The sequence below is a fragment of the Hesperophylax consimilis genome, chromosome 28, assembly GCF_061612785.1.
Source record: "Hesperophylax consimilis isolate HC1 chromosome 28, BYU_Hcon_1.0, whole genome shotgun sequence".
In the NCBI taxonomy this organism is placed as follows: Eukaryota; Metazoa; Arthropoda; class Insecta; order Trichoptera; family Limnephilidae; genus Hesperophylax; species Hesperophylax consimilis.
Window position 1 is genome coordinate 20,127,062 of NC_142863.1, and position 18,492 is coordinate 20,145,553.

Sequence of the window (18,492 nt, forward strand, 5' to 3'; positions counted from 1 at the left end):
GCTCGGTTGACCTTTCATTCCATCGTCCTATGCCCGAAGGAAAAGAAAAGTTTTCTAGGAGAACGAAGCAAACTGGTAGACGGGAATATGTCACGATTTTTTAAAGATTGGGAAACGTCATATTAACCGTTATTTACCAAATGAACTCTTCCCCGGTTTATAGTTCTCACTGGCCTCAGCACGAGGCCGTTAGGAGCTTTTGGGACTCTTGTGCGGTATTCACACATTTTGATATATTTTTTTATTATTTAATAGTAATAAGTTCTCAGTGGTAACCGGATAAATCATCACAATGATAATTCATCACATCTTTAAAAAGTTATATTTGTAACGTTAGGTTATTGCCACATTGGGCGTGAGTGCCTCAGGAATGTATGTAACAACAGTGTATTAAATAAAAGATAAGGGAAATGAATTCCATGACACAACATTTATTTCTACAACACTTCATTAACCTTTAAATAACATGAGAACTCTATATTTAGTGACATATATCTCAGGCGTGTGCTACTACCGAAGGTAGAGAGCACGATTGCTAATTTAAATATTGCATTGAAATTGACAAAAGGATGGTGACATTTATTATAAACTAACCTGATGAAAGTAATAATGGGCGCCAAGCGATGCGGTGAGCATTGCTGTTATTTTTATGTAGAACGAAGGATGACCAAGGTAAATTATTAAACTGAGGCGTCATCACCGTTCGTAAATTTTGTCAGCTCATTGCGGGGTTCGCGTCCTCCTCTGCTAAGCGATGTTCCGGAAGGCCAGCCAGTTGAATACTAAATTGTCGAGGTGCGCGTCTTGACGGCGAGCCCCGGGTGAGCCTCGTTGTCGCAGAGTTGCCATAGTTGCCGTTGTAAATTAGAGATGGCCACTGAATAATGCTAAAACTCTGTAGCGGGCAGGAAATGACTGCTACAATGCCCCCTCAGCCAAAGGACTTATGGCTATAAGTCTGAGGTTCGCCTGACACCTCCTGACAAGTTTGATGCACCCTCCAGCAGCAGAAATGTATGGTGCGGATTAGGCGGGTTGTAGTGGCTTTGGCATTGAAGAGATCCGAATCCAAATATTCCCTGAAGTTCGGTAAGGTCTGGAGCGGTTGAAACCCCGCAGAATGCAGCATAGATATAAAGGCAGAGGCAAAAAGGTCCGAAAGTCTTCCGTTGACCCAACATGGAGATGACAAGAGAAGAGAGCGGTCCGGATGTCTTCGGTTGATGTATTCTGGAGATGTTTCCTTGATGGTTGAAGAAGTCTAATCCTAACCAACCCTTGGTCACCGTTGAAATAAATAAAAAGAAATATTGAGTAAAATGGCAGGCCCTTATCGAAAAAATAGTGTATATAAAAGAAACATTGTTCTAAACACAAAAGATTTAATAGTAATAGCTTAAAACAATCTTAAAAAAGTTGAGCAAAACTTGCAACAGAGTAAAAAGATTTTAACAAACTTTGTTGTAAAACACGAAAGTTATCACAGAATTGTACTTTGACAATGATCATATAAAAATGAATAAAAGGTCAAAAAACCTATAATAGTTAAATGTCATGATGACTGATAATAAATAAGTAAAAGAATTTTCATAAACGAAAAAAAATTTAAAATTGAAAAATTAATTATGCAAATATATGTACCGTGTACCCGTAGATAATAAAAGTTAATAAACAAACCAAAATACGCCTTTGTATTTAAAAAGGTTTCGCACATCTTATCAATAGATGGCAGCAAGTTGAAGATGAATGTGCAAACTGAAAATTAGAATTTGTTTTTAAAATTCGGCTCATCTTGTCGACAGATGGCAGTTCAAACCAAAGCAATGGTAAATAAAAAGTTTTGCACTACTTGACAATAGATGGCAGTAGAGTAGAAATGAATATAAATTGAAAATCAATAACAATAAATCTTCTTGCAAGAAATATTGAGGAGTATGCCAAAAGCAAATAGAAATAATATAGAAATTAATCTATTAATTAATTTCATTTTCATGCCCATATTCCTCCGTCACGGAGCGAACCAGTCAGAGACTGAGGAATACCGTTGAAATAGACGAAACAAAACACAAAACATGAAATACGTAGACATATACATGACATAATAAATACATAAAATAAATCTGTTATCAGCCGATCAGCTATCATGGTATTGTATCTATTATGAGCTGAATAAGCTATCATGGTATTGTATCTATTGTAAGCTGAATAAGCTATCATGGTATTGTATCTATTATGAGCTGAATAAGCTATCATGGTAAATGTTAAAGCTAAAAGCTTATAACATGGGTGTTATCACAAAACGAAACCCAGTTATGGTGTATTAGAGCGCATTATTTGCAGACTCAACCATAGATGAGAACCAAATCCTCAATAATCGAAATAAACCAACACAAGTACATACACCGACAATACAAGACAGGACGTCATAATGTTCACCTTAAAAAAAAAATTTAAAAGAATTCAGAATAAAAAATATTGTTAAAAGATGAATTCTTGTAACGCGAGCCCACTAATCCGTTTCGGAAATGTAATAGAAACTCTGACTACCCGTTGATTGTAATAAAAAAATAATAATTCAATAAATAGAATTTTAAAATGTTCATAAGAACAATAAAGTAAAGTTGAAGAAAAATCCATCAAAAACACAAACCCAAAAAGTTGAAAATATCACGAAGTTAAAAGTTAGCGCAGAAATACCAAAGATGGCGGTAGCAATATTATATTATAAATAATGTAAAAGCCAAAAAATAATTTCCCAAAATTATTGCCAAAACGAAGAATTTAAACAAAAGCGCGGTATAAAACCACAAAAGATACCTAAAATATAACCATGAGATCCTCTTAAACGAAGTTGTAAATAATGACGTGAAAAGAAATTAAAAATTATTAATTAATAAAAATTCCAAAGTCCGAAAACATTCAAAAAGCGTGAATTGAGATCTAATAAATCCTCAATGTGAGATAGATGACAAAACTCACCAATTAAACAGTAACGCAAAATGAAAAATTTAAAAATCAAGAATTTACGAAAAAATTAAATTTAAAAATTAAAATTCCAAAATCCGATAACATTCAAAAAGCGTGAATTGAGATCTAATATATCCTCAATGTGAGATAGATTACAAAACTCACCAATTAAACGGTACAGAAAATTGAGAAATTTAAAATTTAAAATCGAGAATTTAAAAAAATTAAATGTAAAAAAATTTAAATTTAAAAATATTTTATGAAAAATAATAATAAATAATTATTTCATTATTAATTATTAAAATATAAATTACGAAGACAATTTCCAAGAAGGAACTCAAAATAAATGTAAGTGTATAATTTATTAATATTCACTACAAAATAAAATCAGAAATTTATTGAAAATATTTACTACTGCGTAGTTAAAATAGATCATTATTATAGACTCGCCGTTCAGTTGCGATCGGAATACCATGATCCCTCATTATAAGCTGGATTACAAAAACCCGTGACAATACAATGCAGTTCAACATTGGAGTCAACAATATTAATGTTCAACACTAACAATTCTCAACACTAAATTTTGATGAGAGAAAAAAAATTTCTACCGCGGATAATTATTATTTAAATAACAGCAAACATCGTGAAATTTAAAAATAATAACTTATGAATTATTATTATCGGGATTGTAAAATGTAACATTAAAATTTTAAATAAATTATTATGAAGTTAGTATTTTGTGACAAAAATTAATATGTAAATTTCGAGCAAATGTGCCAAATAAATCCTCCGCAGAGTTGGACACAAACGACGAAATGTAACAATTAAATTTTATGTAAAATTATTACGAAGTTATGTTATGTAACAAAAATTAACGTACAGAATTTCGATCAAATGTACCAAATAAATCCTCCGAAAAGAGATGGACACAAAGACGAAAAATATAACATGAATTTATATGAAATTATTACGAGACTATGTTTGTAACTTTTGATTAAATTGAAAATGGAAGAATTTAATTTGGAGAGATTTTCAAAAAATAATTATTAAAGATTATAGCAAATAATTAATTACGTGTGATTAATTCCAATATATCCTCTTGAAGAGATGGTAATTAAAGCACAACATAAATAATCAAAATTTAATAAATGATAGGAAAGTTCCCTTCCCAAGATGAATATTACAAAAAAAATAATTTATTAATTGTGTCGAAACACGTCAGCAATTCCATTGTGGTCACCATAACCCGTCGGTCAGAGTGAACAAAACGGAATTACAACTAACCTTCCGTCAAATAATATTATTACAACAAAAAGGAAAAAAATCTCCCAAATCAAAAAAAAAATTCCACATGGCAGTTATGATTAAATTACTTTGAATTTAACAAAGTTTTTTCAAAAATATACGCGATCAAAACGTAATAAAGGTGAAAGTAATTAGCAAAATAAAATTACGACGCATTTTGCGTGCAAAATGATGAGTCACAAAACAATAATAAACCGTGAACATAATATTTCACTTACCTCGCTTATGAAAGCAATAAATGTTATTGTGAGCCGTGTTTTGTGCGGCAGCAAGAAACTAGAGCGGCCCTCGCTAAGAAATTTTGCCCAATTTATCATCAATAAATCAGCGTATTGTGAACTGGGTCTCGTCTAAACGCATAGTCAATAGGTGTACCTGTATAGCTAGAAACACAAAAGTAAGCAAAGTGCAGCGATTAGTCACGTCCGTGGACGGAGTACCATTCTAAATAACATTATATCAAGGTGAAACATTATAACAGGACAAATAATACAATTAAACAAATAACGAAATCCGCTAACCGAATCCCGGAGTATCAACTGGCATAGCATTTAATATATAAAATTAAATATGTACGAAAAATTTAAAAAAATAAATTTAAAAGGTTAAAAGCAATATTAAATTTTTTTTTTAAAAATTGAATACAATTTTTAAAAGAAACACAGCCAGGTGAATCATCACATATACCGATACTATGAAACGGATGTGGGAATCTGGATCAAGATTACCACAAAATTAAAAATATACGAGATACCCACCACATCTCGCAGAGTATTCACGGCCAAAAATAACTTAAAATAATTATAGTAATTATCTTAAATTAAATACGGATGAGAACGCCGCAAAACAGAGAAAGACCACCATGAGCCGACATAAAATAAAAACCTTCATCAAGTTAGTTAAAAAAAATGTCACACACCCAAAAAAAATTAAAGCCAACTCTCAATGCCAACAAGAACGAAATAATTAAACTAATTAAATGCCAATCGGGTTAAACCACGTGGTGCGCCATTGTAACGTTAGGTTATTGCCACATTGGGCGTGAGTGCCTCAGGAATGTATGTAACAACAGTGTATTAAATAAAAGATAAGGGAAATGAATTCCATGACACAACATTTATTTCTACAACACTTCATTAACCTTTAAATAACATGAGAACTCTATATTTAGTGACATATATCTCAGGCGTGTGCTACTACCGAAGGTAGAGAGCACGATTGCTAATTTAAATATTGCATTGAAATTGACAAAAGGATGGTGACATTTATTATAAACTAACCTGATGAAAGTAATAATGGGCGCCAAGCGATGCGGTGAGCATTGCTGTTATTTTTATGTAGAACGAAGGATGACCAAGGTAAATTATTAAACTGAGGCGTCATCACCGTTCGTAAATTTTGTCAGCTCATTGCGGGGTTCGCGTCCTCCTCTGCTAAGCGATGTTCCGGAAGGCCAGCCAGTTGAATACTAAATTGTCGAGGTGCGCGTCTTGACGGCGAGCCCCGGGTGAGCCTCGTTGTCGCAGAGTTGCCATAGTTGCCGTTGTAAATTAGAGATGGCCACTGAATAATGCTAAAACTCTGTAGCGGGCAGGAAATGACTGCTACATATTAAGTCATGGAAAGTGATGAAACAAAAACTTTATTAACTGGGTTATGTAGGTTAGGTTAGGTTAATAATTTTTTTTTCATCCTTTCTAATGACTTTATATCAATTTTTAAAAGTGTGTTGAATTGTCACTGTGTTGAGTTATCATGGAACCGTTCTCAGTACATCACTCTCATTCTTACGAACATCCTTTATCCATCATTTCCTTTGCCGTTACTTCTCATTAAAATACTTTAACGTTATTATTGAAGAAGAAGATAATATTAAAAAATCAAAACGAAACATGAAATATAACATGATATAGAAAATTGGTAATAGAACCTATGATCTCTGTTTTACTGGGAGAATGCCTCTAACCACTCGACCAATAAGGTGTTTTTTGAACAAAAACGGCGCTATTCAAGTAATCAAATATTATTATTATTTTTATTCTGACCAAATTATTTTCGATCTTATATTTAAAATTTAAAATTAAAGATATTATCTTCAACAATTTTTTTTCATGATTTTGACTGCTATCTTTTTGAATGATTTTAAAGTTCTAAATAATTTATTTGTAACCTAGATAACCTGTTTTACCGGGGAAACGCCTCTAACCACTCGACCATTCAGGTGATTTTGAACAAAAACGGCGCTTTACAAGTTAGCCAATTTTTATTATTGTTTTTATTCTGACCAAATTATTTTTTCGATCTCATATTTCAAATTCAGAATTAATGATGTTATTTTGAACAAATTTTTTCCATGTTTTTGGCTGCTATCTTTTTGAATGATTAGTTATAAATCATTTATTTTTAACCTAGATAGTGACTCGGATAAACAATGGCAGAGTGGTTAGAGGCGTTGTCCCGGTAGGACAGATATCCTGGGTTCGATTGCTAGTTGAGACCGTTAACTTTTTAATTTTCTTGTCTATGTCTATGTCTTGTTCTGTTTCGTGTTTCTTTTAGATTTATTAGTATTTTCTTATTCTTTAAGGCGATGCCATACGTAGTAATGCAAAATCATGTGTTTTTGGTTTGAAAATTTGGTCGCCTAGAAATGTTTCAGATGCTTTTATTAAATACTGCGAGTAGAATACATCTTGGCCTTTGAAATTGTCGTGTATTTTTTAGATAAATCTTTTTATAAGCCTAGAAAAAAATAATGTATAAGGCCTATGAAAACTGCTTTAAAGATCAAAATCTCCTACTTACGAACCCATTTTCGGTTATAATTTTATTGTATAATATGGCAAATTAAGTTATTTATAAAATGATTGGAAAAAAATTAAATATTTATGCCTAAACATCCACAAAATAAAATAAAAAGCACTTTTTGGCCATGTTTTTTTCTTGCATAAATCAAAACAGGCGGATGGTGTTAAGCGGGAATTTAAACCTTTTCGCCATCTACGTAAGGGTTGTTATTGATAGCGGCTCAATTTGAAATATTACACAACGTAGTGCATCGCCTTAATGATATATTACATTGATGGTATAACCTTCAAAAGTTATTAAAAGAAATTATTCCAATAAAATTTAAATAATTTTGTTGTCAAAATATCACAATGTATTTGTAATAATTTGAAAATAAATAAGTCATACAAGTTTATAAAATAATATTTTTCTACCTATATTTCAATGGAAGATGCTCCGATGAAATAGCGTCATTGAACCGTTCTGCACCAGTGCACATTCGAGAAACACGCCAAACGCTTGCCCACCACAAAGAGTTAGCATTAGTCACACGAGAACGGGTCGTTTCTACGATTCGTTTTTGAGTTCAAAAGCTCAGCTGTAGAATGTTTGGCGGGCCTCTGTATTTCCTCTCTCATACAACATCAGTCTCTTCAAGACCCAAGTTCACTTCTTCCTTTCGTCAAAAAGCCCCTCCACGTAACATTCCCGAAGATAATTTTTATTTTGCAGTTAATGTAAAAAAAAATGTAAAACATAGTTTTCCGGTAAGACTGTGTAAAACAAAAATAAAATAGATGCAATTTAAAAATAATATTATATTTAGTAATGATAGTTCTTTTGACCGACTTTAGAAAAGTCATATTTTGTGCCTTTGAACCTCCTTTGAAAATACGCTATTTTGAAGATGAAGCGAAAAAGCAACCTTTTTCGTTGATTTTTCTCTTACAGCTTCAATTCATTCAGTTTTAGTTGCTTTTCTGAAGACCTAGAAGTAGCCTGCTTTGAAAACACGCCAAAAGAAACTAAAGCAGTTAAAAAAAAAATTCTACATCATTTTATCATATCTCGAATGTAAATTTGTGTTGCCCAATTAATGTTGATGCGAACAACACATTGTGATAGTTGTATGTATTGGTGCATATACGTATTCATTTATACTTCTGACAGTAATGTCTTTGTCAAGCGTCACTGAGAAAGAGCTTTTGTCTTGCTTACGCTACTGATTGTTATTAGCGACATAAGGATAGCATCAAATATGAATATTTAAAATATGTTTAAATGCTGTGCACAAGCAATATATCAGGGTGAGTATTAATGTGCTCAACTTAACTCTGATTGCGGCACCTGTACAAGTCTTCTTTATTCGAATTTCTGTATTATAACAAAAATATAATTTTATTTATTTCAAAAATAAATATTCATTCTAGACTTGCAGAAAAGTCAATAGATGTCGCACATTAAAAATAAAAAAATAAAATAGGTTTATCTAAAAAGACGCTGTCTAGATTGCATTTAGTTCGGTTTGAATCTTGCGATCATACATAAATATAGTTGCCAATAAAAAAATGTGCGGTGAAATAATGAAGACAATGTTGGTAGTTCTTATTCGAAGTATGATACAGTTAAAAGTGACCGAGGGGGATAGGGTCCCATTAGCTCAGTGGTAGAGCGGTGTCCCGGAAAGACAAGGGTCCTGGGTTCGAGTCCTAGATGTGACCGTATCCTTTTCTGATTTTTCTGTTTCAGATTTTCGTTTAGAAATCGCTAATATTGTCTTCAATAATTAAATATAATTTTATTTTATTAAATCATTTCGACTAATACTTATTTTGGTCTGCGTAAAATTTGGTTCAATGAACTCAAATTTGCTTTTTTAATTTAAGTTTGCATTTTCAAAAATTTTAACTTTGTTAAAGAATTCAGACGAGCGATAAAACACATTGTACACCCGTACAATGTGATATTTTATCAAGCATATTAATTTCGGTTGTCTGTGCGTCCTACGTGATATCTAGTTCAATGATCTCAAATTTGCTTTGAATTTCATTTTCATAATTGTAACTCACAGTGCGAAGAATTCAGACAAACTGTGAAGTAACCTGAAATATCCTAGATATTAGTGTGTGAGCTCACTCATAGATGACACCATATTAGTATATTGGTTTACCCATAGATGGCGTTCGCTTTCAAGGATAATAGGATAATAAAATAAGGTGAGAACCACAAGGTCTGAGTCCAGATTATTCCAATCAGAGCCATTGTCAATCCATCAAAATAAAAGTGTGTTGTTGAAGCCGGAGTTTTATTTAATCAGAGAGTTTATGAGAAAACCCTGGAAATGCAACACTACCTATAATTTAATGTTTTAACAGTTAAATTGATGATACCGTCTGTAAATTAAGATATCTTGCATACAAATTTTACAGACTAAAAGAAGTGCTCAATATTGAAAATCTGAAAATTATTTATTTTTCTTTGATGCAATCTTCACTCATATACGGAATAATAGGATGGAGTGGTGCGCTTCATGCACATATAAAACCTTTACAAATAACTCAAAATTATATCATCAAAGTTATGTATAATCGGAAAAGAACATTTTCAACAGATGTGATATACAAAGAATCCAAACTATTCTGTCTTCGTAAACTATTTATTTTTCAAACTATGAAATATATCATTAAAAACAAACATAAATTCGAAATAAATGAAAACAGAAACAACATTTAAAATAATAATGTATTTTATACTCCCCAAACGAACACAAAACAAATGAAAACACACTGCAGTTTCATTGGAACTCGTACATACAAATCTTTTATTGAAAAATATTCAAGTGATATTTAAAAGAGTTAAAATTATGGCTTTTCAATACAGCAGTTGAAACTATTTAAATTTAATTTGTATCACTTTATGTCTCTCATAAACTATTCACCATATTTAACATTATGCACTTATAACATCAGTATACACTATTCTAAATACTTTTTATGCAAACCGCTTAGACAAATTGTAATCTTGTTTTTTTTTATATGCATACAGTTTGTTTCTTTCCAGGTTTGTGTACCTATATTACCCACGCACAGGCTGCGTCCTAGTGGGTTCCCATTATTCTTATTGATTTTTATAATATTGTATGTAATCAATGTAAAAATTGGGAAAAATAAAGGTATTAAAAAACAGTTAAATATTTAATTTTAATAAAAATTATAAATTAAAAAAAAAAATAATTTGTCAAGAATCAAAAATGGTCCCTTTATTTTCCAGGGGTTTGTGCTAGTGTTCTTCTATTTGATGGCATTTTAAATTAATTTAGGTAGAAAGGCTTCAAATTATTATGTGTATGTCAAGTTAATTTATGTAGGATCTAAAAGGTTCGCAAAATGTAACATGAATCAAAATGATAATTTTGCAACCTTTATAATTCCAAATCTTGTAAATTTTCTCAAATTTATTCAAAATGTTTCATGAAGATACAACGTGATAATAGATAAATGACATATTTGCATTTTAGTCTAAAATATTCCTTGTTTCTTTTGAAAAATGATACGGGTAGAATAATGTTACTAAGTAAATAAATTTTCGTATCTTTTTGTCAAATTTTTGCCTCTTTTAAACTTAAAGGGTATCTTTTCAATTTGGGAAAATTAATGGCCAGGATAATTTTTAACTTCGTCAAATGACTTCATTAGCTGTATTTCACAGCATTGTCTGTGATTTACATTTTAAGATGCATAATGTTACCATTTTTACTTTTATTCCACACTTTTCACAACAGTACACAATACGGCACGGCACCTCATGGATCGATCCAGTGAACGAAATACTTGAGTAAAGCCAAAGCAAGAGCCAGAATAACAGATGAGTATATACAGGGTTTTCCAATAAGAGGTGTTATTTTGATTATAAAAATGCAATTTTTTAATATAAATGATTGAATGTTTATTTCATTATAAAGAGGAAGGTATGGCGTTAATATTAAAAAATAAAATCAGTCAAATGACCACCACGACCACGCCTACAGGACCATATCCTTTTCATGAAATTTTCCATAACCAAATCGCAAAGTGGCTGCCTAATGTCCTCGATAGCCTCACGAATTCCATCTTTGAGGTCTTGGATCGACGCTGGGCTGTTGGCGTAGACCTTCTCTTTCACGTGGTCTCAAAGGAAAAAGGAGCAAGGTGTTAAATCACAAGATCTCGGTGGCCAATTGTGATCACCTCTTCGAGAGATAACACGGTCCGGAAACTTTTCCCGTAAAAGATCAATGGTTTCGTTGATTGTGTGGCACGTAGCGCCGTCTTGTTGAAAGTAAACGTTGTCCAGATCAATACCATCCAATTCCGGCCATAAAAAATCATTAATCATCTCTCTATAGCGCAATCCAGTCACAAATAACACCTCTTATTGGAAAATCCTATATGATACGATGTATGAATGTGAATGAAGCAATGTTGTCAAAGGTCTGTCATCGAAACGGTGTAATGGTTGGTTAGTCACTTTTATTTTAAAAAGCAACATCTTCAGTAATTTGCTTTTAATAATAACTTATGTAAATCAAATCTTATAGTCGCAACGCACCCGAGCAACTAATAAATTCTTTCACGTCTTCGAGTATGTTTTGTACGAACTGTTTCTTAGAAGGAATGTCTCAAAGTCGGCCATAACGGACGTATGGAATTCAATTCGGAAACACTGACTTGTGGATTTTTTAGCACGAAATTTGAATAGGGCTTTGTTTAAAATATGCTAAACTTATAATACTACTTTTTAAATGTTTTATTGGTGTTTATCGCAGTAACGCACTTTAGAGAAACCCGCCACTGATAAGTGATAACTATGTAAGTAGGAGGAATTTAAATGTGATAAGGTTATTACACAAAATTGAGAGTAAAATTCTTTCAGAAGAATCAGAAGTCAGAAGAATCAACATATTTTTGAGGATTTTTACAATTTTTGCTAGGAGCGAAGGCATATTTGATGGATATCTACGTAACGGAATTAATATTTGATGTTTTCCTTCTTTTAGGAAATGGCTACATCGAAGGAACAGAGCTGGACGGGTTCCTGAGGGAATTCGTATCGAGTGCGAATGTCACTGACATCAGCCCAGATGTAAGTCCCTTTTTCTTATTCCGAATTCGTTGCTTATATTTTTATTTTATGTCATTATGTATTTCCTCTGTAAAGAAAAGAACTGACTTCTGAACCGGTATAATTTCTCAAAAGGTGAGTTTTGGCTTTATAAAATAAGCAAAGGTTTTACTGTCTGTAATTTTATCTAATCTAAATTGTAGTCAATGTTCCATGGCAGAATAAAAATAAACATCTAATTTAATCAATGGGTTTTATATAGATGTAAAATCTATGGCTTTGACGTGGACAAAAGAATAATGCTTGTCGTTACTTGGGACGGGTTGTTTCAGAGAATTTGAATTTGAATCTTCGTTAAATTTTTAAACTTTTTTTTTTGAATTTGGCATCTACCTCTGGTATGAAACACCAAAATACTTTTTAAAAAGCCGTTTAATTTGTGCAGAAACAAACGGATTGACATCTTTAGAGCAGGGGCGTTAGGTGGAATTGCTGTCTCTGCTCTACCATGATTTCAATGGAAGATGCTCTGAGGAACTAGCGTTATTGATCCATTAGGCACTGGTGCATAGTCGAAAAACTCCTCGAACAAGTGTCATTTGTCATATGAGACCGGTTAACTTGAGTTTAATCTTTGGTTGTGGATCGATTTGTCGGCTTCTGGGTTTTCTCCGTCCTAAAACATGGATCTCTTCAAGATTCGTATCTACTCCTTTCTCTCCTTAAAAAAACCCTCCACACAGCAACCACAACGATAATATTGACCATTAGGGCCTTCAGTGTGGAGTTAATATAAAAAAAACTAGTAAAATTAGCACCTCCCTCCAGAGTACAAGATATTTTCAATATTTATGGTCCTGGAGAGAGAGCATGATCAAAAATATGAAAGTTATTTTGTCTCCATCTATTGTAAGTTTCCAGAAAAACAGTATAGTAATATTCTAGTAATTTCCAACCTTCCCTTTCCCATCTCTGCCTTTCTAAGACTATAATAATGATGCCATAGTTCTACTGATTTTGAAAAAATGTAATCTGTTGCGCTATCTATAAATGCACGGTGAATTTGGATAAATATAATTTGAATCACGAGATATCACAAAGTAAACATTGGTCACGATGAATTTGGAAAGATATAATTTGAATCACGAGATATCAATCAGTGATTAATGCAGCAGCACGGCTCATAACCGGGGTTTCAAAATATTCGCACATTTCAGAACACCTTCGTAACCTTCACTGGCTCAAGTGCCCTGAAAGAATCCAGTACAAACTGTGCTGGGTGGTGTTTAAATCCATCAATGAAATGGCCCCACTCTACATCTCTGAACTATGCGTCCCGGAAAACACTGGTCTGAGGCAGTCAACGCTTAGATCAGCAACATCAGCAGCTGTAGGCAGACTGATAGAACCTATGCGCAAGCCAAATACTAAGTTTGGTGATCGCGCTTTCGGAGTATCTGGGCCGAAGGCTTGGAATAAACTCCCTCCGGAACTAAGATCCATAACAAGTCAAACAGAATTCAGGTCTAAACTAAAACCTTACCTTTTTAAGCTGTCGTACCCTTAAATTAAATATACCATTCCTAAGAGAAAGTCCAGTTATATTCAATTTTTCAATTAAGTCCTAAATCCTGAATCTAAATTTCGCCAATAAACAATTAGAAAATGTTAATTAAGTGTTAATCTCAAGTGACCTACCAGGTAAGTATTGTACTGTATATTTTCTCCATAAATAGTTAAGTAATAACATAGATCACTGTAGAAATGTATTATAAGTTTGTACAGCGCCCTTGAGGTGTTTTTGCACAAAAACGGCGCTATACAAGTCATTCAAGTATTATTATTATTATTATTATTATCACAAAATAAACATTGGTCACGATGAATTTTGAAAGATATAATTTGAATCACGAGATATCACACTGTAAACATTGGTAACAATAAAGTTAGAACGATATAATTTGAATCACGAGATATAACAATGTAAACATTGGTCCCCGCACCAATACATAGATAGTATATTTTCTTTTCGTGAGTTGAAGTTCATAAAAAAAAAGAAAATATACCCTACCACAAACACTTTTGCTAAACAGTCAAATAAGCATGTTGAATTACACAACTTACCGTAAAATATACGAACATACGCAAAGCGACCAAAAATACTACAAATTTACACTTTTCAGAAATACCAGCGTAGGAATTAAATAAAACTGGCAGCCGTTTATGAGTCATAAACGGGAAAACTGGCGGAAATATACCAGCTAATTCAACAAACTCAAACATTTCTGCTGAAAACGGAAAATCTGATAGTTGTTTGAAGTCGGGCGGAAAATGCTTTAATTTGGCTGTCGGAAAATGCCAGAGGAATTCCGGCCAGATTTAATATTTTTAATTAAGCTCGTGATAACCTTGTCAGGGCTCTAATCATGGTTAGGAATTCAGTTACTGGGCGGTAGGTTTATATATGGAAATAAATTATAAAAGAGATAAATCTCTTCTACCCTATTCTGCGAAGTATATTACTTTTGGATAGGTTTATTATTTTTATTAAGTTACCTTTTTACCCCTCAACCACGGCCTCCGTGGTCGAGGGGTAAGGCTCTTGACTAGCAATCCAAAGGTCACGGGTTCAAATCCCGGCGTGCGCAAGTAAATTCTATTTGAAAAAAACTTATTTGTTTAAAACAGAGGTTCCCAAAGTGGTCTATATGGACCCCCAGGGGTCGATATCCGCTTGCTGGGGGTCTATGTCAGCGAGAATAAAATTTGGGGGTCCATGAGATTCCAATGGGGGTACATACGAGTGGACCCCCATTTACCTCAAGTCAACATTTAGGAGTTCCGTAAATGACACAATCGACCTAACACAAATATAATAGACTGAGAAATTACTTATTTGATATTTGTATTTTTATATTTCGTAAAGTTGTTAATTGAGGTATATAAATAGAATCTACGTTCCTTTTCTCGTCAGAATTAATATATTCAAGCAATACATTGCACATTGGAAGCCGCGAATTTTCCTAGTTCCCCAACTTGTTTTTAAAAAACGTCCAGGGTAATAATGACTTTCAAAATTTAAATGCACTTCACACAGACTTCAAAACTAAGTTTGAGGACATTTTGATTATGGAAATGCAACGTTTAATAATCGGATATCATGTGACAAGAAGAACTGACCGGAATAAGCACTGACAAAAACTTAAGGGGCAGTTCTGTAGGGCTAGCTACAGAAAGAAATTCCCGTTGCTTATCCTGCTTCATTTTCATTTGGTGTAATACCTCACAAGGGTGCCCCTTTCTGCACAATGTAAAGACAGAGCAACTATACCGCCACGCGGTTGTTGGGCAGGCAAGGGAAGGGAATATTTTTACTAAAAAAAAAAATGATTATCACATGGGACGTTAATAGTTTTAGGAAAATTCAACATTCGGCAGGCAGGGGGTCTACGGAAAAAAAAATTGACAAGTGGTCTACGGGGCAAAAAAGTTTGAGAACCTCTGGTTTAAAATAATAAATAGTATACTTGCAGCACGTTCCAGAGTGGAAGATACTCCAAATATGGCCTTGGTATAAGATCACCTTTCAGAATTGAAAGGTTGCTTGAAATGGCTTTAGTCGTGTTTGGCGATCAGATCTGAATAGTCAGGTACTCCCACACCTTCCTCTGCCCAATTTCCTGCCCCTCCCCGCTAAGTTCAGCATTAAAACGTAGTTAGCTCTTGCATCAGTCTGGTTTGATATAAGTTCCTTATCGCACTTTTTGGCCATCGCACTTGAAGACTACAGAGGAAATGTAAAAATGAATATAGTTAAATTCCCAGAAGTAACAATGCCTACTGAATTACTGTGGATCTTTCACTTTGCGAAATTGTTTTAGCAACAACCATCGCTGTCAAAACTATGGCGGTTTATTTGGTTATTTGCGGCATGAGGGTCTGCGCGCAAGTAGATAAAAATGGAATATTATTTTCTATGACTTTTAAACATTTATTTCTGATTCGTGCAATGTTGTCTTGAATTGAATTTCCATGTTTTCCCCCCTGCGGCCTTCACTCTTCTTACACGAAGTTTTTTTGCCATTGTGCTATGTATACATTACCGTATTTTTGTTTAAGGATGTTTTCAATGTCTATTTAGGTTTTGTCCTATTTTCGAATTGGTTATTTTATCGCACGTTTTTCAGAACTCTTTGCTTGGGTACATGAAGCTTTTTGGAGAACGTGCTATTTTCACAAGGGACTATTATCCGACGTGCTGTTTTGACAACGGGCTATTTATGTAGACATCTTGTTAATTTTACCAAGTGCTGTTTTGAAAACGGGCTATTTAGATATCTTGTTATTTTGACAACGTGCTGTTTTGACAAAGGGCTATTTACCACCGGTTTATTTTGGAATTGTACAATTTTTCTAAAAAGGTTAGTTTTGCCACCGGTTTCTATCAAGCCTTTTGGCCCTGGAAACTAGACACAAAAATTCTCTATCAAGATAAGCGACTTATGATTTTATTGTAATATACAATTTTTTGAATAAATTAATTGAATTGAATTTTTTGAATTGCCCTCTATTAAGGTAGATGTTACTTTTGAAGCTGTCGTTTTTTGACATTTGACAAGTGAAAACTACGCCATTTATAAAAATGGAACGATACACGCTTCAACAACGCATTGAAATTATTAAAATTCACTTGAGTGAATCAAATGCAAATCATCTTGAGTGATGAGGCCCATTTCTACCTGGGTGGCTTCGTCAACAAGCAAAATTGTCGCATCTGGGTTCAAGGGTTATTATTGAAAAGCCTCTCTATCCTCAACGCGTGACTGTTTGGTGCGGTTTATGGTCCGGCGGAGTCATTGGACCTTACTTTTTCGAAAATGAGGCTGGAGCAACAGTTACGGTGAATGGATTGCACTCTCGAGAGATGATTAATGATTTTTTATGGCCGGAATTGGATGGTATTGATCTGGACAACGTTTACTTTCAACAAGACGGCGCTACGTGCCACATAAGCAACGAAACCATTGATATTTTACGGTTGAATATCAACATAACACCTCTTATTGGAAAAACCTGTATAATTGTGTTCCCTCGATATTTCTCGTAGCCGGCCGCGGTACCTCCAGGAACCGTGTGGTACTTTCACGCACCGGCCGGCTCGTCGAGTATATTCTTGGCCGTGCTAGGTACTGCAGTACCTTTTTTTTATTTTTAGTATTACAAAGGTATAGTATATTGTCCTCCACGCTAGGAGTTCACCTGTGTTGCGGAGGACTTTTTCAATTGTAAAGTTATATAATATGAAACAATACAGTGGAGTTAGTTACACAGATAAACAATAAAAATCGATTTTTACATTGTTTTAACAAAAACAAATGTGAAATTTAACAAAATAAAATATTAAAAGGATTGTAGCCAGTTCCATGTGTGTTTTTTGTATTCTGTAAGATTAGTTGTTTTGTATTGTGTTGGAAGTGAATTGTATAGTTTTATAGCCTGGAATCGGTAGTATTTTGTCCAAAGGATGTGTTGGTTTTTGGTATCAGTAGTTGGTGTGTATGTCTTGTTCTGGTATTGCGAGAAGTTTGTGAAGTTTTAAATGTGCTTAGGTTCTTGTAAAGGAAAGTTAGTATTTGTTTTGAATTTAATTTTTGAATCTTCAACACTGGGTTTTTTTTTTAATACGGTTGAAGTTGGTGTTAGTATTGGTACTTTAAGGATTACTTTTATTAAGGTTTTCTGAGCTTTATTCAGTGGTGCTTGGTACCTCTTGGCACCATCCTCTCGCATTTTGAATGCTATGAGCGACACCACTGGCTCGGCAGGTTCTAGGCGCTAGTTGGGCGTGTGCACGTAGCCCTTTGAATTATGAGTGTGTTGTCACTACATACTTTTTTATCTGGCAATTTTTGTTTGCGTCTTGATTTTTTTACAACATTATTGAAATAATATGTTTAATTTTAATGCCATGAACATAATAATTACTTCAACGTGAAAACGTATTCATCATGTTGAGTTGATAATCTATTTAAATCCCTATCGGATTAATTACGCTAATTTTATCTATCCATCTTTATGAGAAAAGTTCTTCGTGAAATATCATCTCAGTTACGAGTGCTGAAGATTTGTATTCAGATAAAATTGGTGAATAATACAGCATGAGTCTTTGAGAAGCCCTAGATCTCATTATTTTCAACATGAAAACAGCCTTCATCATTGATATGATATTTTGTAAAATGTAAATAAAATATGTTTTATCTAATTAATTAATGGAGAAATTTAATTAGGTATTAAAAAAAGGTTTAATTTTATTTTGCTATGAAATTTTTCATT

At 33.3% G+C, this 18,492-nt stretch overlaps 1 protein-coding gene across 1 annotated transcript in view; it reads left to right on the forward strand.

Annotated features, from left to right (window-relative positions):
* Positions 1 to 18,492, forward strand: part of Cbp53E (Calbindin 53E) — a 354,004-nt gene that overhangs the window by 177,430 nt on the left and 158,082 nt on the right. Inside the window, exon 4 of the mRNA XM_089649021.1 lies at positions 12,095 to 12,180. Coding sequence (XP_089505147.1) covers positions 12,095 to 12,180 — 86 coding nt within the window. The remainder of the gene's footprint in view (positions 1 to 12,094; positions 12,181 to 18,492) is intronic.